The sequence below is a fragment of the Sinocyclocheilus anshuiensis genome, unplaced genomic scaffold (assembly GCF_001515605.1).
Source record: "Sinocyclocheilus anshuiensis isolate Anshui unplaced genomic scaffold, SAMN03320099.WGS_v1.1 scaffold343, whole genome shotgun sequence".
NCBI classification, from domain to species: domain Eukaryota; kingdom Metazoa; phylum Chordata; class Actinopteri; order Cypriniformes; family Cyprinidae; genus Sinocyclocheilus; species Sinocyclocheilus anshuiensis.
In genome coordinates this window covers 321,722-343,031 of record NW_015549598.1, presented here as the reverse complement: position 1 = coordinate 343,031, position 21,310 = coordinate 321,722, and the positions used below count along the sequence as shown (strand labels likewise).

General features: G+C 36.5%; 1 protein-coding gene across 3 annotated transcripts in view; it reads left to right on the top strand.

Annotated features, from left to right (window-relative positions):
• Positions 1 to 1,914: 1,914 nt before the first annotated feature.
• Positions 1,915 to 21,310, top strand: part of cabp1b (calcium binding protein 1b) — a 26,086-nt gene continuing 6,690 nt past the window's right edge. Inside the window, exons 1-2 of one of the 3 annotated variants that reach the window (XM_016447185.1) lie at positions 14,685 to 15,625; positions 19,244 to 19,402. In XM_016447185.1, coding sequence (XP_016302671.1) covers positions 15,497 to 15,625; positions 19,244 to 19,402 — 288 coding nt within the window. In that variant the 5' untranslated portion in view covers positions 14,685 to 15,496. Of the gene's footprint in view, positions 2,649 to 14,684; positions 15,626 to 19,243; positions 19,407 to 21,310 lie in introns of those variants that run through there. The other 2 variants (XM_016447186.1, XM_016447184.1) reach the window with 2 other exon arrangements.

Here is a 21,310-nt window from a genome sequence, read left to right as displayed (position 1 = left end):
CTAGTATTTTGACCACAGGCTCATTTAAGCACTGCTATAGAAAATGCATTGCATCCTCCTTCCCGTTAACATGTCTCCAAACATACTGTGCAATAATATTTTGTTGATGTTTTGCCTTTTGAGTTGTTTTTATTCTGCTCATAACTTTAATTCAGCAAACATAGTCCTTTTAGTGTCTTTAAAGAGATCCTCTAAAGACCTTTCCTCCTAGAAAGCACATAAAATTGATTTGTGCTGTGAAATGAGACTTGTGTAATTGCACTAACACATATTAAAAAGAGGACAATTTTGTATTTTTGGTCAAATAAATGCAGCACAAGAGACTTAATTGTAAAACATTAATACATCTTACCAACCTCAAACTTTTAAATAGTAATGTAACTGTGCAACTAAAAACTAAATTGCAGGGCTAAGTGACACTTTTGCATTTCCTAAAGAAAAAAGTACTTTTCACAAACCTAAGTTGCTGTGGGTGAATTTCAGGTTACTATTTAATGCTAAGGTGTTCTGTCTGGTCGCTCGGATCTTAGGTGGAAATTTACTGGAACAATTCAGAAGTTCACAAGTCTATATTTTGATCTTTAGAGACGGCTCAGGTTCTAAAACATAGTATTTATATTTTATAATTGTTTCAAGGAAATGTATGAGCCCAAAGTTTAATACTTTAAGGTCAAAGATTTGTTCAAAACCTCTTGCAAACACCACTGATTGTCATATAAAATACTTACCTAAACCCATCTGATAAGTGTGATAATGTAGCATGTGAAACTAAGTCTGTTTTTCTGTTTACTGGAGTGTGAGATAAAAATATATCTTGTTTTTTTTTCTCTTTTGCTCCCTTGAATGCAAATGGGCCAGATTGAGCCCTGGGGCTTTAGTGTCCCCTGCTGCAGACAGAGAGGTGGGAGGGGAGTATCTCTTTTAAGAAACTAAAAATTCATCATTTTTTGCTGAATAAAAAAAGTTAAACACAACTCGAGCAAAAGCTAAATATCCCAAAAGTCACAGTATGTGTTCCAGGAGTTACAGTGAGACCAGGGGAGTCACGCTAATCAAAAAGGAAGGAGGAAGTGATGCGGGGCAAGAGATGGTGAGATGAAGCGAAAGATTCCATCTTTCCCTGGAGCGAGTGAGACGGAGACACAGATGTCAGTGAACACAAAGTCCCAGGAGACTGTGTGGGGCAGAAGCTCCACTTTCCAACATCTCACACACTGTTTAGTCTAAAGTTTTTTGGGTCCATATATAGTGACATAATGCACTGAACACCCTGCACAGCTGCTCTGAGACTGAAGGAATGCAAGCAACCAGATGGGACTTCACGATGGTCCTGTTTGTTTGAACAGGAAACATCTCGTCTACTTTTAGCCAACCTGCATCCATTATGTAGCTCACACAGTACATCTCGCATCTGCATGGAAACAAGTCATTAAATGTGAAAGAAGTTTAAATTATGTAAAGATAGAGTACAGCCACTTCAGACTGACTGTTGTGTCCATCAAAACTCACCGCATGTGACTGCCGTTCAGAAACAAGCATGATAAGCAGTTCTGTAGCCGGTACAAAGGATTCAAAGGAGCGGCATGTTTTATATATATATATATATATATTTATTTAAGCAAAACAAATTATTATTATTATTATTAATTATAATTATTATTAAATTATATATACAGTATATTTGTATATTACCATTTAGAGCAATTTAATAATTTTTACTGTTTTAATTTTTACTGATAAGATGGAACATGTTCATCATTTGTTGTCAATGTCATGTTTTCCTGTCACTGCATTCAATTCACCTGCGCACAAGTCACGTCACCGTCATTAATATTTTGACGTCCTTTTATTCTTCAATGGTTTCTCGGAGAGAGAGACAGAGAGAGAGAGAGAGATTCACTTGCCAATGCTGAATTTTGGTGGCAGCGCGCGCTCAATGGGGTCACGAGGGAATGAACAAACTCCGCGCGAGCGACCTGTGCGATGCTCTCGCGCTCTATAAAGTCCTTCACTCAGCTTCCACCGGAGAGATTCCCACCTGCCCAACGACACGCTTAAATACTCAGGCTGAGATATCTGACTGAACTGTAAAACTTCACTAGTTTGTGAGGGTCAAAATGAGCTCCTCGCTTCCAAAAAGCGAATCCACCACATCCCTAATCAAAACGAACCGGAGAGTCCGCGCGGACCCCGCGAGCCACCGCAACGGGCACCGGCATGCGGGAGGCGGCGGAGGTGGCGAGGACTCGTGCTGGACCGATGAGTGCGATGCCACCGCCCGGAGACCTTTGTGCCAACCGAAACACGGACGAAAAGGTGAGAAGATCCAGAATTATCAGGAGGATGGACCGGAACACCGCAAACCGTCACGGCACCACCACACCATTGACCCTCCGGGCCAACTCCACGGGAATCCCCGCACCAGCCGGACGCCCTCGCCGACTTCATCCCTCTCCAAGCGCTCGGACGAAGCCGCGCTGTTCTTTGAAACGAAGGACAAGCATCGGACGGTCTCGAATCAAAGCATCACCTCCAGTCCACCTCCAGCGCTTCAGCCCAGCAGCACACGCGCCCACGGGAGAGCGAGCGCGTACAGCGGCGCGCTTGATGCAGACCTCCATCCCATAGTCAAATCAGTCTTTGGACAGGTAGGGTGACTACCTAAGTCGTTTTTGAAGTAAACTAATGATGCAGTATATCAACTCAAAAATATAATGGCAACAGATTAGTCAATATTTGATTGAGCAAGTTTCAATCAAAAAGTGAATAATTTAAAACGAGTAAGATGTTTTAGATTGTTCTATATTATGTGCTTCATCTCATGTGGTACAACATAAGTACATATATACTGTATAGTGTCCACGGACCAAGATTTTAGTTCTGTCAAATCGATTAATCACATCAAAATAAAAGGATGTGATTAATTGATTTGACAGAACTAGATCAAATTGAAATCAATAAAGGAAAATGTATATTGTAGGTGCTGTAACTGGCTGCCATGCACTTCATATTTTCACAATTTTAATCACCTTTTGCCTTTTTAATAGTTCACAACAAATGTTGTGACAAAGTATTATTATAAAAATAAAATGTAAAATAAGAAAATACAAATCAATATTACTAAAATATTATTATTAAAACATAAATACATAATAAAAAAAATTAGAACTATTTTGTTGTCACACTGCAGTAGGGTAACAATCAACTAATCAACTGTGAATCGACATCACAATAAATGACTAAACATGACAACAACAACAACAACAGTGTAAAACAATTTGGCAAACTGTCAAACCATAATTATTATTTATGCCTCGATGCAAAAATAAAACCATTGGATTCACTCAATAAAATTAATTAAACTCAACAGGTGGCCAGTGGACAGAGTTTGGGTTTGTCTCAGACATTTAGGGCTTTTCAAAAACAAAAATGTAATAGGTTTTGAGTCACTTTAGATAAAAGTGTCAGCTAAATGACTAATCATTAGTGAATGTTCTCGCTTATAACCTAATGCTGCCCAGCTGAATTATGGTTTATGACACTTCAGTGTGCATTACAATGCCTCATAGAAGACGTTTTGAATAATGTGTAATCGGAGAGCATGTGTCTTCGGGGATATGATCTCTCTATAATCAGATAATGATGATAAAACTGAATCATGCATGAGGATTTGAAGATTAAAGTGAAACAGAAGTCTCAGAGATGTGCCAGGTTCAGGTCAGAGTTTACAGACAAAACAAAGCCTGCTTAGGAGTCAAATGCTGGTCAGAGTGCTTGATTTGACCCTATGCTGTCACATAGAAAGCCATAGCAATGTTAAATGACTGATGGATAACTGATATGTATATTATATAGTAAAATGAGAAGAGCTGTTTGTAACCGCATATGTGGTGTAATCTGAGCATCATTTTTGAATCTCTGGTTATTCAACTATTAAAATATGATACGACTTTTTAGAGTTTTTCCATATACACTCTCATACAAGGAGGGAAAATGCAGTGCATTGGGCCATATTTCTACAGTGTGTGTTACACCTTTATCACCTATAACATGTTCATGCACCATGATTCTTTTCTTCACTGTAATTTGATGCCACTTTCTCCTGCTGCTTTCTTGCTCTGAAGGACAATAACTAGCCATCCTGCTAATGTGCCACAGAAATAACACCTCCAAATTCAGGTTAAAGCTTCAGTAGGTCAAAGACACAGAAAGGCACACATTTATCTTGCGATCTAAATGAGGACATACCATAGACTTAAAATCTTTTTATATAAAGTTAATTATATTTACAACAAACTAAAACTAACCCAAGCCTTAACCCTACAACTAAAATAACACCTTTTAGCATTTTTTACAAATGCAAACAAACAAATGAACACTGCGCACACACTTGGGTGGTCACACAACTTGTTTTGTCTTTCTAGTTTGTACTATAGAACCACTAAAGGGACATAGTGATGGTAAAAAATATGAGATGGGAGGAAAACGCAATAGTTTTGTGAGAGAATGCAAAGTATCTTGGGGGAACACAATACTTTTTTTGCAAGAGAATGCAAAAGCATTGAAATATAATTTTGTCCTCTTATCTCACATTTTTTCATCACCATGCCTCCATATGAAGTACAAAATAATAGAAAGAAGTAGAATTGCAGTAGTTTGCAATGTTTTTTATCAATAGCAATGTTTCTGGCTGGAACATAGTTTGTACTTTAAACAAAAAAATATTTGTATAATTTTTAGTTTCAAGGACATTCTGGTTTTGTCAGATTTAGCTGACTTCTGGAGACATTTTTGCCTCCGAAGTACAGTTAACAGTAAACACTCACACACTAACTCTAACATTCCTTATATACAGTTTTAGTGAGGATGCAGTGATTTTCACACTAAACCAATACCCTAAACCCAACCCTCAAACAAACCTGTTGGCATTATTAGATTTAAAGCAAACCGTGATCTGGCCCATTTATTAGAATTGAAATAGCAAGACTTCAGAGACCAATAGCAACACTTCAAATGTCGATTTTCGACATGTTTCACTATTGTAAGCACATTTTCAACAATTATAGCCCAAGCTGAACACAAAAGCACACAGAAACCCTTCATCGCTCTGTGCCTGTGCTGAAATAAAACAAAGAATTAAATGAAAGTGAATTTGTTTAATTTGTATGTGAAGAGAAGGGCACTTATCTGGAAAAAGCATTTATAAACAGCTGAGAGAGTGTGTTTGCACTATTTCCAAAGCCCATTCAGCAGTGTGACATTATAATCCAGCCTATAATCAGGATAGTTTTGATTAATCATTATAAATGTAATACAGGTCCAACAGAAATCACATTGTTACCCAAAAGCCTTTTTTAAGACCTACACCTGAAAACGTCACGAGACGCCTATTCTGTCACTGTATAAGTCTTTTCTTACAGTCAGAAATGTAAGATTCAGTATTGTTAGGAACCAGGTTGAGTCGGTCCCAGATTTGACACTTTTGCTCGGTTTCAAGCACCTCCCAGGCATCATTAGTATTTGGCTCGTAAATGTCACGCAGTCATTTTGTCACAACCCCTCAATGTAAGACCTGTGCAAAAGTTAAAAGCATGCACGTTTCTTGAAAGAACATTCAGCTGTGACTGACGTGACACACGATTGCGATGTCATACAACATGTTCGTGCACACATGAGCTCAGCTCGCATCCAGAAAAGCCCTGCATTTTAATGCGAAGGGAAACGCTGCTGTATTTATAGTGCCGCCATGTCTATTTTTTCCTCATAGTGGATTGATATTCCTCAAATGCTGTGTTTCATATTTCCTTATGTAACATCAAGGCCTGCATACAATCCCTACAGAAATCATTCTCCGCCAGCAGGCGCTAAATATAGCAGCTCAAGACCTGATTAGAGAGGAGAGGGGAAAGCTGTCTTTTGTGCTGGAGTGAAAAAATTCAAATCCATTAGCTACCTGACACGTGGGGTTTGAAACCGTGAAACTGAAGAGTTCAGTTTCATCACCCTGTTGAGACTGATCTAATGTATATGACAGAACATATAGCCGGTTGCACATTAGTTTTAAAACGATCAACAGTGTTTGACTGATTGATACGTGTGATTTTAATTATATAATCAACTAGAGTTTTAAATATGCAAGCAGTGTGTTATATATACACACTCTTAAAAGGAGGTTCAAAGATTCATATCTACTTAAAGAACGTTTTGGATTTAGAAATGGTTTTGTCTGAGAATGAAGAAAAAAGGAGGGCTAAAGATACCAAATGCAATGAAACATTTAAGCATGAAAAAGTTTATTTAGGTAGATATGGCTCTAAATTAAAATGTCTCTTTCATCGACCTTGTAAGTAAGTCTTATTACTTTAAATGTACATTTTTAATGGAACACAAATGAGCCTAATTTAGCACCCTAAAAGGGTTCTGCTATTGTAACAAGTCCAAAAACTCTAATTTGAACCACTTATTAAAACAATACATTTAAAGAAATCAGGAAAAACAGAAGCAACAAATCTTAAAAAATAGATTTTATTTTGAAATGCACGCAGAAAAAAACGTAAACTTTATTTATACTTCCACAAAAACATCCTAAAAGGGTTCTGATATTGTTACAAGTTCAAAAACTGTAATCTGGATCTATTTAGAAGCACTTTAAAAAATTATACATTTTAAGAAATATAAGGGAATAAAGAAACAGTAGGTCCTAATATAGGAATATTTATTATGGAACAAACAAAGAACAAGATTTAAACTCATATAATGTTTTACAAAACCACCCTATTAAAAGTACTACACTTCTGCAAGAGGGTGAGAACAAATAGCATCTACCCATAATGCTTTGCAACATAAACAGCCAATCAGAACTATTTACACTGTTACACTGGGATGCTGCAATTTACTAAATATACAAAAGTCAGTGCAACTCAAAAAATAGTAGAAATGTGGAGAAAAAGATTAATATAAAATGAACGGGGGTAAATCCGGAAAAGGATGTTTTTCTTTTCCTGAAGTTTACTTCACCTTTAATATTGTTGACTTTTTAGAAAGGTTGAACTTTTAAAATCAATTCTATCGCTATAGATTTCAATTCTAAATCTATAGATTTATATAACTTAATGAATCATAGAATTACATTTTTGAAAAATCAAAAATAAAATATTGATATTCACCATACCTGTTACCATAATATGAACCGACATACTCCCAACATTCACAAATGTTCATTATGCAATCGAATGAATTCTACCATTATACTCTTGTAGATAAAATACATTTCTAAAAGGATATTTATTGTTTCTGATTGAACTGGCATACGTGCAAAAATGCACACAAACAGCATTTATATTACTTAACCAAAAAATTATTTTACTGCAGGCTCTATAACGTACATTCACTTTTTTATAAGAAAACTTTATTTTTCAATACGTATGGCTACATGTACTAATCTCGTCAATCGGAATTAATCCAATCAGATTTCAGATTCTGAAAGTTCTGTTTGTTTGCAAATACTTTGTAAATATACAGTCTTATCCACTGACCTGTTTATAGGACTTGAGACATAAATAAACATACACCAGTTTGTATGATGTAAAACACATATGCATCATGGCATTGCGTATTTTTGAATCCAATTGAGAAAGTGTTTGATTCTTTCTTATTGATCAGATTATTTCATGTCTACACCACCCCTTCCAAGATTTCTTGAGATTGAGGTGTTTACAAGAAGACTTTTTAGTCCGATTGAGCCATTAGTCCAATTATAAATGGATTATTTGGATGCATGCAAAACTAGAGTTCTTTAAATAATTGACTGAATTAGCACCATCTAATTTTAGAGCAGATGTTTTAAACTACAAGCATATCTTTCCACAACATCTCCATCTGGTCAGTTTCCTTGTCGGATTCTTTTCAGCCGCTGTGTGTCGCAGAAGTCTTGTGCTTCTACTCACAATCTTCTTCTTACTCTCTCTCTTTCTCTTGAGGCAGAAGAGACTAATATCATAACACTGGCATCACTTGACCTGACTTATGTTCACTAACAACGAATTATGCCACTAACCTGCTTTTGGAGATGTGCTGCGTGCATCAAAAGCACAATTTTTTTGCATCATTGTTTTTACAGTGAGATTTCAGATCAATGCCTTTGCTCTGCCAGCAGGGGCTGCCCGTCTCAGGCTCTCTGGCTTTGGCAGTGATACTACTTCTGACAAAATGACATTCTGTCACTTGCATCCTTCCTCCCTGCTGGTGACAAACTGGGATGGATGGATGGAGGAGATGAGGATATAAAGAAGCAGGGAGGAATAAAGCGTGAGAGACCTTTATGTATTATGTAAGAAATACACAACACTCAGGTGATGCAGAACCACTTTAGCTCTGCCTCTTACTCGTTTGGCTCCATTTGCGCTCATTCTTTGGGCTTTTTCTGGAGCATTCAGCCGCTCGCGCCCTCCCTCTCCAGCCCACTTGGGTCACACCGACCTTGCAAGGGTCTGAGGAGGGGAGAGATAGAGAACAAGAGGGAGGGTGGAAGGCAAACGGAGGGATAGTTGAAAGAACCGGGCTTAGCAAAAAGAGGATATGTGAAAAAGCGAGACAGGCTGTGTCGTAAATTCCACGTCATTTCTGTCTTCCATACAATTTCAAAGTCCTGTGCTATTTATAGAAGCCGATGTGTGTGTTTTTTATTCGCTCATGGATTGCAGGGGAGGGAATGCAGAATTTCTAAGCCTTTCTCAGTGTGCGTAATCGAGAGGGAGAGAGAGAATAGACCTTGAAATTCCTTCCTCGGCACATCCCAGAGGAACATGTTATTGCTTTGAGCTTGAGCTTTCATAGCTCAAGAGACTTTATCGAGTTCTCACTTGTGTTTAATTCCTCAGGAGAAATAAAAAAAGGTGATTCTCACAACATGCAGGTCACATTTCACCCCAAAAATAGGAAGAAAAAAAATGTATCTAAAAATATTTTTAATAAAATTATATTATAAAATAGAAAAAACAGAAAATGTATTAAAAATATCAAATTAATTTTAAAAGATATAAAATAACATTTTATGTCACAAAATCTTAATGCTAAAGTATGAACATTTTGCTGAACATTTGATTTATTTCTTTTGATTTTGATGTTCTTAACACGTTTTGTGAGATTCACACCAAAATAGACAAAAATTACGCAACTATTGACATACGCAAAATGATGTGGATAGCAGCTCAGATCATTTGAATTTGGAAATATTCAAACAGAAAATATAAAAAATATATAATAAATATAACAAAATATAATACATCTAAAAAATAAATAAAAAATATAAAATGAATTTAAATATATAAATTATGATACATTTTAATGTCACAAAATATTAGTGCTCTTAAAAGTACAGCTTGATTTTCATGCAACATTTTCTTTCTTTCTTTTGATTTTTATGTTCTTGAGACATTTTCACTCCAAAATAAACGCAAATGATGCAATTGTCGACATTACAGTATGAGTATAGAGCATATGCAATATGGATAGCAGCACATTCAGATCATTTGAACTTGCAAAAATTCATATTGAAATATTCTCAGGTCTAGTCTATATAGTAGTTTATATGACTTAAATGCTATTTATATACAATACTCAAAACTGGCGTTTCAACACCTATCATGTTAGGTTTCACCTCAGTGACATTAAATTCATTTTTTCTCATGTGTCTTTTCATTTGACATCAAATCTAATGCACAGAAGAAACACACACACACATATATATATATAGAGAGAGAGAGAGAGAGAGAGAGAGAACACACAGGGGGTTTTATAGTGTTTTTGTCATACTTTTTGTCCCCATTCACTGTCATTGTATGGAAAAGAGCAAACAATGTTATGTTCTATGAGCTTGGAAAGACATTGCATTGAGAAAATGACAGAATTTTCAATTAACCAAAAGTCTCCATGTGCTCTCCATTTAGTCTATGTGAAATTCTTGCAATATTAAAGAGATTCCATTTGAGATTTTTCTTTCCTATGGGATCAGAATGTGCATTCAGGTGCTTTCAAACAAGCATTCATAAAAAATGTACTAAGAGCATCTATGTGTTTAGCACAAGTCTTCATAGCAACAAAACAAAGCGCTATACCCGAGGCGAGCACGTGACACTCGGGAACGGCAGGTGAGTGTGAAGGGTCGAGCGGAGAGGAAGAAGGAGTGAAACTAGAGCTAATGAAGCGTTCGGATGGGGAAAAGAACAACACTTCTGAAGAACTGCTACATTTTTGATGCTCTTAGAAGAACGTGAATGAATATTTCAAGAGAAATGTTTAATTCTGAGCGTAAATCCGGCTCCCCTTTGAGAAACCGACATGAAATGTGTATTAAAGCGAATAACCTATTCAATACTTCCCAGCAGATCAGCTCTCACATTTCCTTCAGACACTGTAAAATAACTATCAGGATATTCATGATATATTTGTAAAGTTGATCTTTTCCTGTAAATGTTCTCAAGGTCAACACAATTTTTTTTCTTTGATCTTTGATCATGGAGGACGGCTCCTGTGCAAGCGTGTGTGATTGTGTAAGACGAAGCAGGAAGCTCAAATGCCGACAGCTCACTCGAGATGAACATGAACCTCTCTGCTCGTCTTCCTGTCTCTCTAGCTGCCTGTCGCCGTGTCCAACAGGATTATCCATGACCTCACATCTTCGTTAAAATGAAGAAGTACTTATTAACATTGCTGTCAGAATTATCCGGTTTGTGAGTGTGTGGCTCAAACACTCAAGTTCCTGGAGCTCAAATGTAGGAGCGTGACGCCAGCAACATCAAGGTCATGGGGTTTGTTTCTCTTACAGATCTGCTAAATAGAAAAAGAGAGGGTATATGTCATTCAACAGCATAGTCCATTTAACATTTATTCACTGAACAGACACTTTTAGCTGAAGAAACAAATGAGAAACACAAACACAAGTAAAAGTCGACAGGATTGTAATTTATTCTAAGATACATTTACTTGAGAAGTAATATGACATTAAGTATTCTGAAAAATTTATCAGAATGTAATAGCTTTTGCTTAAATCAGGAAAAATATCTGCCAATGGGGTAAGACAACTAATATTGTTTACTTACCCTAAATATATGTTTTATTATATTTGTACTGGAAAACTAGACAAAAATTCTAAATAGAGTAAGAAAGTAATTAGTGTACTGGTATTGTGTATTGTGTACTGCCTACTTTTTAAAAATATAGTAAAAACATGTAGTAAAAATAGTATGTGAAACAGCATGTACAATGGGTACGGAAAGTATTCAGACCCCCTTAAATTCATCTCAAGGATGATCAGAAGAAATGGACAGCACCTGAGTTAAATATATGAGTGTCACAGCAAAGGGTCTGAATACTTAGGACCATGTGATATTTCAGTTTTTCTTTTTTAATAAATCTGCAAAAATGTCAACAATTCTGTGTTTTTCTGTCAATATGGGGTGCTGTGTGTACATTAATGAGGAAAAAAAATTAACTTAAATGATTTTAGCAAATGGCTGCAATATAACAAAGAGTGAAAAATTTAAGGGGGTCTGAATACTTTCCGTACCCACTGTATATGCAGCAATAAGCTATTAATAAGCTAGGATATCAATAAGCTAAATCATAGTATTTTATACTGTTGTCACATGACCTTGATCTTGCAAAATTAATACCATTACTTTGTATTTTTAGATCAATTTTGTGTAAAATAGGCCTATATTACATTTCGATCACCAAATAAATAATCATATTAGAGATTTTAAAATCACGGTTGATAGTATTTCAGATTTTTCCATCACATTGGAATGGGATTATTATCATTAAAACTATTAAAAACATTTGACATTATGCTAAAATAAAATAAAACAAAATATAAATATTTGATGAAAGCTAAAGAAAAATTTTAAATGTTGGCAATTAACTGAAATTTCAGTTTAAGTTGAAGCCTGAAAATTACTAATGAAATAAAAACTAAAGCTGAACTAAAAAATGTAATTAATGATTTATTATTATTACAAAATTGTTATAATTTAAATTAAAATTAAAACTGAAAATATTCCAAATATTAATAAAAACTATAAAAGTATATAAATAATACTAAAATATAACTAACACTAGATACAGCATTCCCATATTAATACTTTTTGAGGTGTTTTTATTCAGTTTAAATTCCTTCAGGTGTGGATTTTATGCAGATGTGACTATTAAAATGCTGTTATGATGACAGTCAAGACATTTTAAATGAACCAAATCGAAGGAAACACCATAACAACTGTTTAATCACAGCATTTAGGGACCAAGATGATTGTATCAGATTGGCACACTGACTCTGTCTATTGTATGTTTAATGCATGCAAAGCAGCTCTGTAAAAAATAAAAATAAAAAATATTTTGTGTGATTGGCTGAAACAGATGATGTCACTGAAATGTACACATAGTGTACAGTAACACCGGCTAAACAGATTGTGATGAACCCGCAGCACTAAATCAGAACTGTTTATTTAACTTCGACACACTCCTGTAAGCATTACAGTAGTGAAAAGATGACTTAAATCACCATGTGTGGATGATTTATGCATACATTCACGCACACTTATGTGATTACGGCACAGTGTTGCGAGCCAGTCTGAGCATGTATGGATATATGCATGTGTGTGAGTGTGTTTCTGCGCTGCTGGTGCGTGTACTCTTGCTGAGTTGACGTTATGAGAGCGGACGGTGCCTGGCTCTGATTTCTGATGTGTTCTGAAGTTCACAATGAGCCTCCGGTGAAGAGGCTGGCTTCAGCTAGATGAATCATCCTCACCGACAGAGAGAGAAAGAGAGAGAGATCAGCCATACATGAGTAAACCCAATAGAGCAGCTGAGAATTAATCAGGGAGGTTAAATGTGCTCACAACAGAGATATCGATGATGCAGAGGAAAATAGATGTCTTCAGAGGTTGCTTTTTCATAGCTCAGGAGCTCTCATAAATTGGGGTGTTTCATAAAAACCCTAAGAGAAATTAAATTAGAAACAAATGAAACAAGTATTGACATACAGAGCTATAAAATTAATGTGAATCGAATTACATAAATAATTTAATCTGCAGGGAGGTTGATGAGAATTTTGTTTTTTTTTACACATTTACTAAATGTGCTCACTAACAATCACTTGCATCTTATTCACTAGCCACCCAACAGATTAACCAGTTGCTAAATACATCTGAATATCAGTGCATATTATAAAAAATAATTTAAAATTTTAAATAAAATTGTTGTTAGTTTGAGTGAGAACATTAGGCTTATTATAGATTGCACCTTATTTACAAAACACAATTAATATTGTGCAATTATAGCCTGCAGTAGGGGGCAGTAGTGATCCCAGCCTATGTGATTCATCAGATAATTGTATGATGGAGAGGAGCATTTTTTATTGCTGAAAACACAATTACAATAAGGCAATACAAAAAAGGGAATCCAAAGAACTGAAGAATGTAAAAAAAAAAAAAAAAAAAAAAGATTAACATAAAATAACGAACAAAAAACAACAACTTAATACTTCATCTTAATATTAACATCTTAATACTATAAAAATATCAGAATCTTTAGATAAATTAAATTTAAATCAACTTAAATAATTAAAATAAAATAAATAAAAAATAATGCTCTCCTTCACTTTTCATTTTTTAAAACTCAAAAATGTATGAAATGGGGAGGGGGGGGGTGCACTTACATTTATCGTTTTTAGTTAAAATATATAAATAAATACATAAGTAAATAAATAAACTGAATATGTACATCTTCAAGTAGTATACCAAATGTTATGTAATATCTAGTAAACTCAGATGCCAAATTAACTTTTTAGTTTTTAAGCCAACCATACATGTCAGACCAAAAGCCAATGCTAAGAAGAGGTATAACAAGGCATATATCCAGATTTTGAAGATTTAAAAGAGCCGAATCAGGTGCTTGTGTTGGAATAGTGGGTGTGTTTGTGCTGTCACCTGATTTACATAAATAATTTGCTCCCTTATGCTAAAACAATGCATGTAACATGTTCAAATAAACATCACTATCATTTTTATTGAAATCTCCTCTCAGAGTTTGATTAGGGATGCAAATTTTGGCCAGTAACCGATAACTGATTTAAATTTTGATGCCGATAATGATATATTGGCCAATATTGGATATCAGTCTAGATTTCTAGAGGTTGATGCTTCAAATGTCACCAAACATCCAGTCCAATGGAAAACTACTGGGACAAAAAAAATGATGCATGCTAGCTCAGCTAAATCAGAAAATACTTTCACAAATTTACATTTATAATTTTGTCATCTTGGCAAAAATTCTTTGTCTATTTTCTTCTTTAACTATTTAATCTCAATGCTGTCTAACATTCAAGATGTTAAAGGGATAATTAAAAAAAAGACGATTCTGTCATCATGTGTAACCTGTGTGACTTCCTTTCTTCTGCGGAAAATAAAAGAAGTTCTTTGGAAGAATGCTGGAAACCCAACAGTTTTGGTGACCATTGACTTCCATTGCATGGACAAAAAACAAACACTAAGACATTTCTGAAAATATCTTCTTTTATGTTCCACAGAAGAAAGAGGGTCATACAGGTTGACATGAGGGTATATAAATAATGACAGAATTTTCATTTTTGGGTGAACTATCCCTTTCAAGATCAAATTTTTTTGTAATGATAAAACTTGTATGTAAAAAAAGAGAGACTGAGGTGAGAGCGGCCTAAACAGGAAACGATCGGGCTCTGTGGGCGAGTGCCAACTCAGCAGGTGAATTCTGGGAAGGGCTTCCTGTCCTCCCCTAATAACCTGCCGTGGCCTTCGGACGGTGTGCTGCGATTTGGCAGCCTTGGCGCATCCGTGCCTGGTGTGGCCCAACTTCACCTTTTCACATGCGGCTTTTGTGTTTTGACGGCCGGTCTTTGATCTGAACGCTGGCCTTCGTAGCTGAGCGGCACGACTACACGCCAAGTGTGTGTATTTTTAGCTCTATAGCCCCACATCCGTATGTGTGTAATCGACTGTGTTCGTACACACGCGCTCACCAGTGTGTGTGTTTTTGGATTAGTGTCTTCAGCATCTTGCTCGGGGGAAGGTGATACGCTTGTCCGTGCGAGCCTCTTTGTCTGTTTTCGCCTTGTTTGGATGGACGGCTTTAAAAATGAGCAGCTGAGAGTGAGGGAGGGAGGGAAATGAGTGAAAGAGACAGTGGGGAAAACGAAGGGAGGGTGAATGGGAGAGAGAGAGAGAGAGAGAGAGAGAGTGCAAGCAAGTGAACAAGCAATCTTGGCTTTTCTCTTCTGAGCAGCCCTTCACACTGAGACGCATGTCTCATTTTTCTGATCCCTCCATCCACTCCGTCACTCCTCCCTTCCTGTCACCCTGACGTCCTGCATCGCCACCCCTGGATCATCTACATCCTTCCCCTAAAATCCATCTTTCCTAGAAGATAAGCCTGCAGACCTCATCTCACCATCCGTAATCCATGCATGGAGACATGTGGATGCTCGCACACGCGCGCAAGCGGCTGCATTGACTCTCAAGTGCCTAGAATTAGCAGAAGGGACTTTACTATGGGAAACTGCGTTAAATCACCGCTTAAGAATTTCTCCAAGAAGGTAAGATGCTCTTTCTGATAGCTGAGAGTGTGTGTGTGGTACAGACTCGACTCGGACCTGGACTGTGTTGCATGGACTCTCAGAGACAAGTTTAATAGCCATGTTCTGAATTCCACTACACAACTGTATACAGTACCATCATGGTAATTCTTAAAGAACACTCTGGACTGAGTGAGAGACTCATGAAATTGTTGATTTTATTGAGTTTGTGCTAGTGCATGCTAGTGGAGACAACTAGTTTTGTATTCTCTTGAAAACCTAAAGAAACCAATCTGGAGTAGCAAAAACGTGTAACCTATGACGTAAAAGATATTGCATCAGGATGTTGGGTGTTTGGTTGCCATCTTTGACCTTGTAAGTTGCCGGATGTGTTTGTGAATTAATACTTTTAATGATACGCTGCCTTAATGTACCTGTGTTTAATGAGAGTAAATCGTAAAGTTCTTGACAATGATGTTTGAAGTAGCTTCTCAAAGTTCTCTGAAGCTCTTCTCAATCAGCTCTAGATGACTTGGGATGCATGCGCTCAAGGATTAGCGCTGTCACCTGCTAAGAGCTCCTCTCCCGGTGTGCCCAATGGCACAGGTTTTTTCGGAAGAACGTATGAGCTGGCACCTTACAGCCTTGGCAACAGATGGAGTGTGAAGGTCATGTGCGAGAGGAGATGTCTGCAAAGACACATATGTGCATGCATCATGCTGCCATTACATTATTAAGGCTTTACCTATAGTATCATAGAAGATCAGGCTCATGGCAAAATTCAGTATATGAGGCCAGTGTGTGTTTGTGCATGTATACCTCAATCTTGCCCACCAGTCGGATGCAGATTACTTTAGCTGCATGTGGTTGGACAGGACAACAGGAACGGAAGAGAAGGGGGGAAAAGGAGATCTAAAGCAAGAATATGATACTTTAAGTCAATAAAATCAATTTGATGTCAATGTAAAAACCTGTCTTACTTAAGTAATCTGTATTTGCAAGTAAAACAGGATATTCAAGAAGAAAAATGTAGGACTTTTGTTTTTCAGAAACTGATTGGATTGTAAAAAGTGAGCGAGTCAGATGGCTGGAGGGGAGTAGTTGAATAAATAAGGGATTTGTGACATCATCTGAAAGGAAAGTCGTTTCAAAGGCGGAGCAAGTTATTATATTTTGATGAAAAGTTACAAATGCTGCATCCCAATTTGTCCTATATATGCAATAAAATATGCACTCTTACTTTGTGAAAAATTTATTTTTTGAGTGTGTAGCAGAAGAGAGGCAAGTTTTAGACATACTACCATAACATTAACAGACTGCTCTGTTGCATCATGCATCCTGTTACTAAAAGCCTTTTAGTATTATTTGTATACTATTATTGCTTTTATTCATTTATTTTTACATTTTTATATATTTAGTTTTCATTTTAATATTATATGTATATTTCAGTTTTAGTTAACAATTAGTCAACAGTTTAGTTTTAGTTAACAATAATGTACTACTCAACAATTTTTTCTATTATATAGGAGAGAAAAGAAGTGGCACATTGATCTGCCAGTTGTGGGTTTTGGAGAACTTTCCTCATGTTTATGCATGATGCATTTGTAAATTAATGACCAAACATCTTTATGAAAGTTCACAATGTTGGTGCCGATTAAATAATTATTTTTCATCAGATTAGATGCTGTTTATTAATTCACTCAAACTCCTTTATCTAAACCTCTCTACCTCTCTACTGTAAATTCACCATGTTCATAGTTTTTTTTTTTAACACTTTTCATTTGTGTTTGTAGTTCTGAACTGTATCTTCCTTCAAAGCGCAATGGATTATGGGCAATATTAGCCATGGATCTGCACTCCATGGATGGATCTGCAGTTAAAATTTTCACCGGCAATAGTAAACCATTCGGTACCTTTGGAATACTCATTTCAATATACTACAATTTGGGACAAACTACTTCTAATTCAAACTATTTAGGATGGATAGTATGCAAACTGGGATGGAGCAAAGGGAATTTTTTTCTTTTGAATAATGTGCGACACTGAATTGCACACGACAAGACCAGGAATGTACATTAAGAAAGTAAACAGGGTCAGTTTAGATGTTTATGGTTTCAGAACATCTCAGAAGCTGATTCTCAATTAGTGCTCTATTGTGAGATGACGTCGGCTTTCTCTTTAATTAACCCATGGGTTTGCGTTTAATTGGGGAGATGCTCTTTATGTGTTTGTGAGTGATATTCCGCACACTCTTCACCTCCTCTGCCTGTCTGCTAATTGGTCATTATAATGTGCTGGCTGACTGGTTTCATTCTTATCCTGATTAGCCCTCTGCTAAACATGAGCAGTTTTACGTTCTCAAAACATTCTAACCTTTTTGGTTATTTAAGGATCTACTCTCATATAATGACGTTGGTTAGCCCACATCTTCACTCTTCAATGATCAAAATGCTATAGTGAGTTTAATTTGTGAGAACAAGCCGAGAACCACTTGGATTTGCTTTTAAAACCACAGCGTGATCATTTGTTTTCATGGCAGCAATCAAATGGCATAGTATTGCGGCAGTGCGCCGCAAGTATAAAAGTGGATGAATTATTCAGTTTGAATGATATCTGATCTTAAAGGTTCTGTCAGTTGCTGAGAGGGAAGAAAGAATAGAGGGCAAAGTCTGGCTCGATGTGATTTACCCAAGTAGGACACGTTCCTGGCTGAACAGCCCTTGTTGGTCTTGGAACAACGTTCCTGTCAAACAACCATCGCCCTAATGGTACATTTCATGCAAACTTGGATGTGGGATATTGTGACCCGATATCTCTGGGTTCCAAATATATATTGTTCAGTTGTCTGATGCTTGCGATTAGAATTTATTGCATTTTTACACACTTTAAGATAGGAACTTTGACTCATTAATGCATTTTATTTGTTCAAACGTTTATTATTAACTCTTTAGGTGCCACTACGTTCATGTCATACAATTTGAATGTTGTGGCCTAATTTAGTTTTTTACACATTTTGTGCACTAGAGATGAAATATAGCAATAAAGCTTGCCAGAAAATACCCATTTAGCAGGTTTATGAGGAGACAGTCTTGTGTGACCAAACTACATTTCACCATCAACTCAGAACTCATAAAGATGATCTTTCCGACACGATTTGAACAGACCATTAAAAAACATCAAACACTGATTACACACCTACTGCGCTTCCTCTTTCTTCTTTATGTTGCATTAGTGCTAAATAAACCTTCCTGTGTTAGTCAGGAAGTGAAAAAGAGAGAAAGTGAAACATGAAATTGTCAAGAGAATCAATTTTATTCCAACTAAAACCACTCGTAAATAGGACCTTCCCAGGAGGACCTGAACGGAAGAATGCTGATCGAGGAACAATTTGTACTCGGGTAAATTACATTAAGCACAAAGTCTGAAGGCAGAGCTCAGCTTTGTTTTCTCACTGTCTGGTATAGAAGTACGTAACAGAAAGAACCAATCGATTGATCTGACGGCTGACTGAATTGACTGACTGACCCGTCCATCCAGTGTGTCCTTCAGACGTCTGTGTAGTTTCTAATTGTGTCTTTACCCCACGTTCCCTCTTCACTTACTTGTTTGGGACTGCTGGGAAATGACGGCCGCACTCAGGACCGGAAGCGCAGCTACAAAGCAGTGCAGTCATGTGATGAAGGGGTGACATCTGGAGAGGCCCTCGCGGCCTTGGATCAGAACTCAACATACATGCACAATGTGCTCGGGCCTGCCTGCATCTTCCTCCGCAAGGGCTTCGCTGAGAGCCGGCAGGCTGTACGTAAGTCCGGACATGCACATCTACACACACATATGCTAATGCAAACACAAGTTCTCACGTACAGTATCTTGTAAGTGGAAATGTCAGAATTCAGAGCAACAGACTATATGCATTGAATATTACATTATGCAGGAGGTAGTTATCATCACTAAATAAAATCTTGTATTATTCTGAGAGAGTTTATTTTGCTGTATTGACTGGCTGACTACATTTTCAAACAAATAAAAAAAAACAATACTTTTATTATTGATTTAAATTGAAATTTGTATGAAAATTGGTATAAAGTTTCTATATACAGTTTATACAAAAATAGTACAGTATTTGACATTGCAGTCATGGCCTAATGGTTAGTGAGTTGGACTTGTAACCCAAAGGTCACGGGTTTGAGCCTCGGTACCGGCAGGGATTGTAGGTGGGGGGAGTGAATGTACTTGCTCTCTTCCATCCTCAATACCATGAGTGAGATGAGACCCTTAAGCAAGGCACTGAACCCCCAACTGCTCCCTGGGCACCGCAGCAAAAATGGCTGCCTACTGCTCTGGGTGTGTGTTCACTACTCACTGCTGTGTGTGTGCACTTGGATGGGTTAAATGCAGAGTGCAAATTCCAAGCATGGGACACCATACTTGGCCACATGTCACGTGACTTCTTCTTCACTTCACTTCTTCTTTTCTTGTGGTTTGACATGCTGTGCTATCTATTTTAAACAGTATTTTTGCAATTCTTGTATAATTCTTTATGCAAGCAGCTTTTATGAGCTCACTGAGAGATTACATGGGAGACTTATACAAGTCAAGTCAAGTCAAGTCACCTTTATTTATATAGCGCTTTTAACAATACAGATTGTGTCAAAGCAACTGAACAGCATTAATTAGGAAAATAGTGTGTCAATAATGCAAAATGACAATAGTAAACACTAATTTTTCAGTTAAAGACAGTTCATCATTGAATTCAGTGATGTCAACATCCAGCTCAGTTTAAATAGTATCTTTGCAATCAAGTCAATGGTATCGCTGGAAATGAAGTGTACTTAAATTGTATATATTTGTCACTTCAGTTTAAAATGAACTAATGAAGGCAAAAAGTGTTTAAAATTATTAGAAATATAGGACCTAATAAATCTTGCACTGCATTTCAGCAACAGAGTTTCCCCGCTGTTGAATCTTCAGTGCCGCAGCAAAATAAATATTTTTTACCTGAGCTGTGAATGTGATGCAATATCACATAGTCTGCATTGAATGTGATGAATGTACTGGCAGATAATGACAAGAAATCTCTCTATTGATTTGTCTTGATGCAGGCATAAACAAAAATACAATACGTACAACATTACCATTGTAGTCTGATTCATAAAACAATTAAACAAATGAAATGGTTCTTTTTAGTGAATCAAAAAACATACAGCATGACCAGTGTAGTCTGATTCACAAAACAGTGACTGTTATGAGCTGGTTGTTTTTAGTCAATCAAAAACATACAGCGTGATCAATGTAGTCTGATTCCTGAACAAATGACTCTTATGAATCAGTTCTTTTTAATGAATCAAAAACACATAGCGCGACCAATGTACAGTAGTCTGATTGCTGACCAAGTGACTCATATGACCCAGTTCTGTTTAGTGAATCAAAAACATTCAGAGTGACCAGTGTAGTCTGATTCCTGAACAAGTGACTCTTATGAGCCAGTTCTTTTTAGTGAATCAAAAACATACAGAGTGTCAAGTGACGTCTGATTCCTGACCAAGTGACTCTTAAGAGCCGGTTCTTTTTAGTGAATCAAAAATATACAGAGTGACCACTGTTTTTAGTGAATGAAAAATACAGCACGACCAGTTTGAGATATATATATATATATATATATATATATACACATATATATATATATATATACATATATATATATAT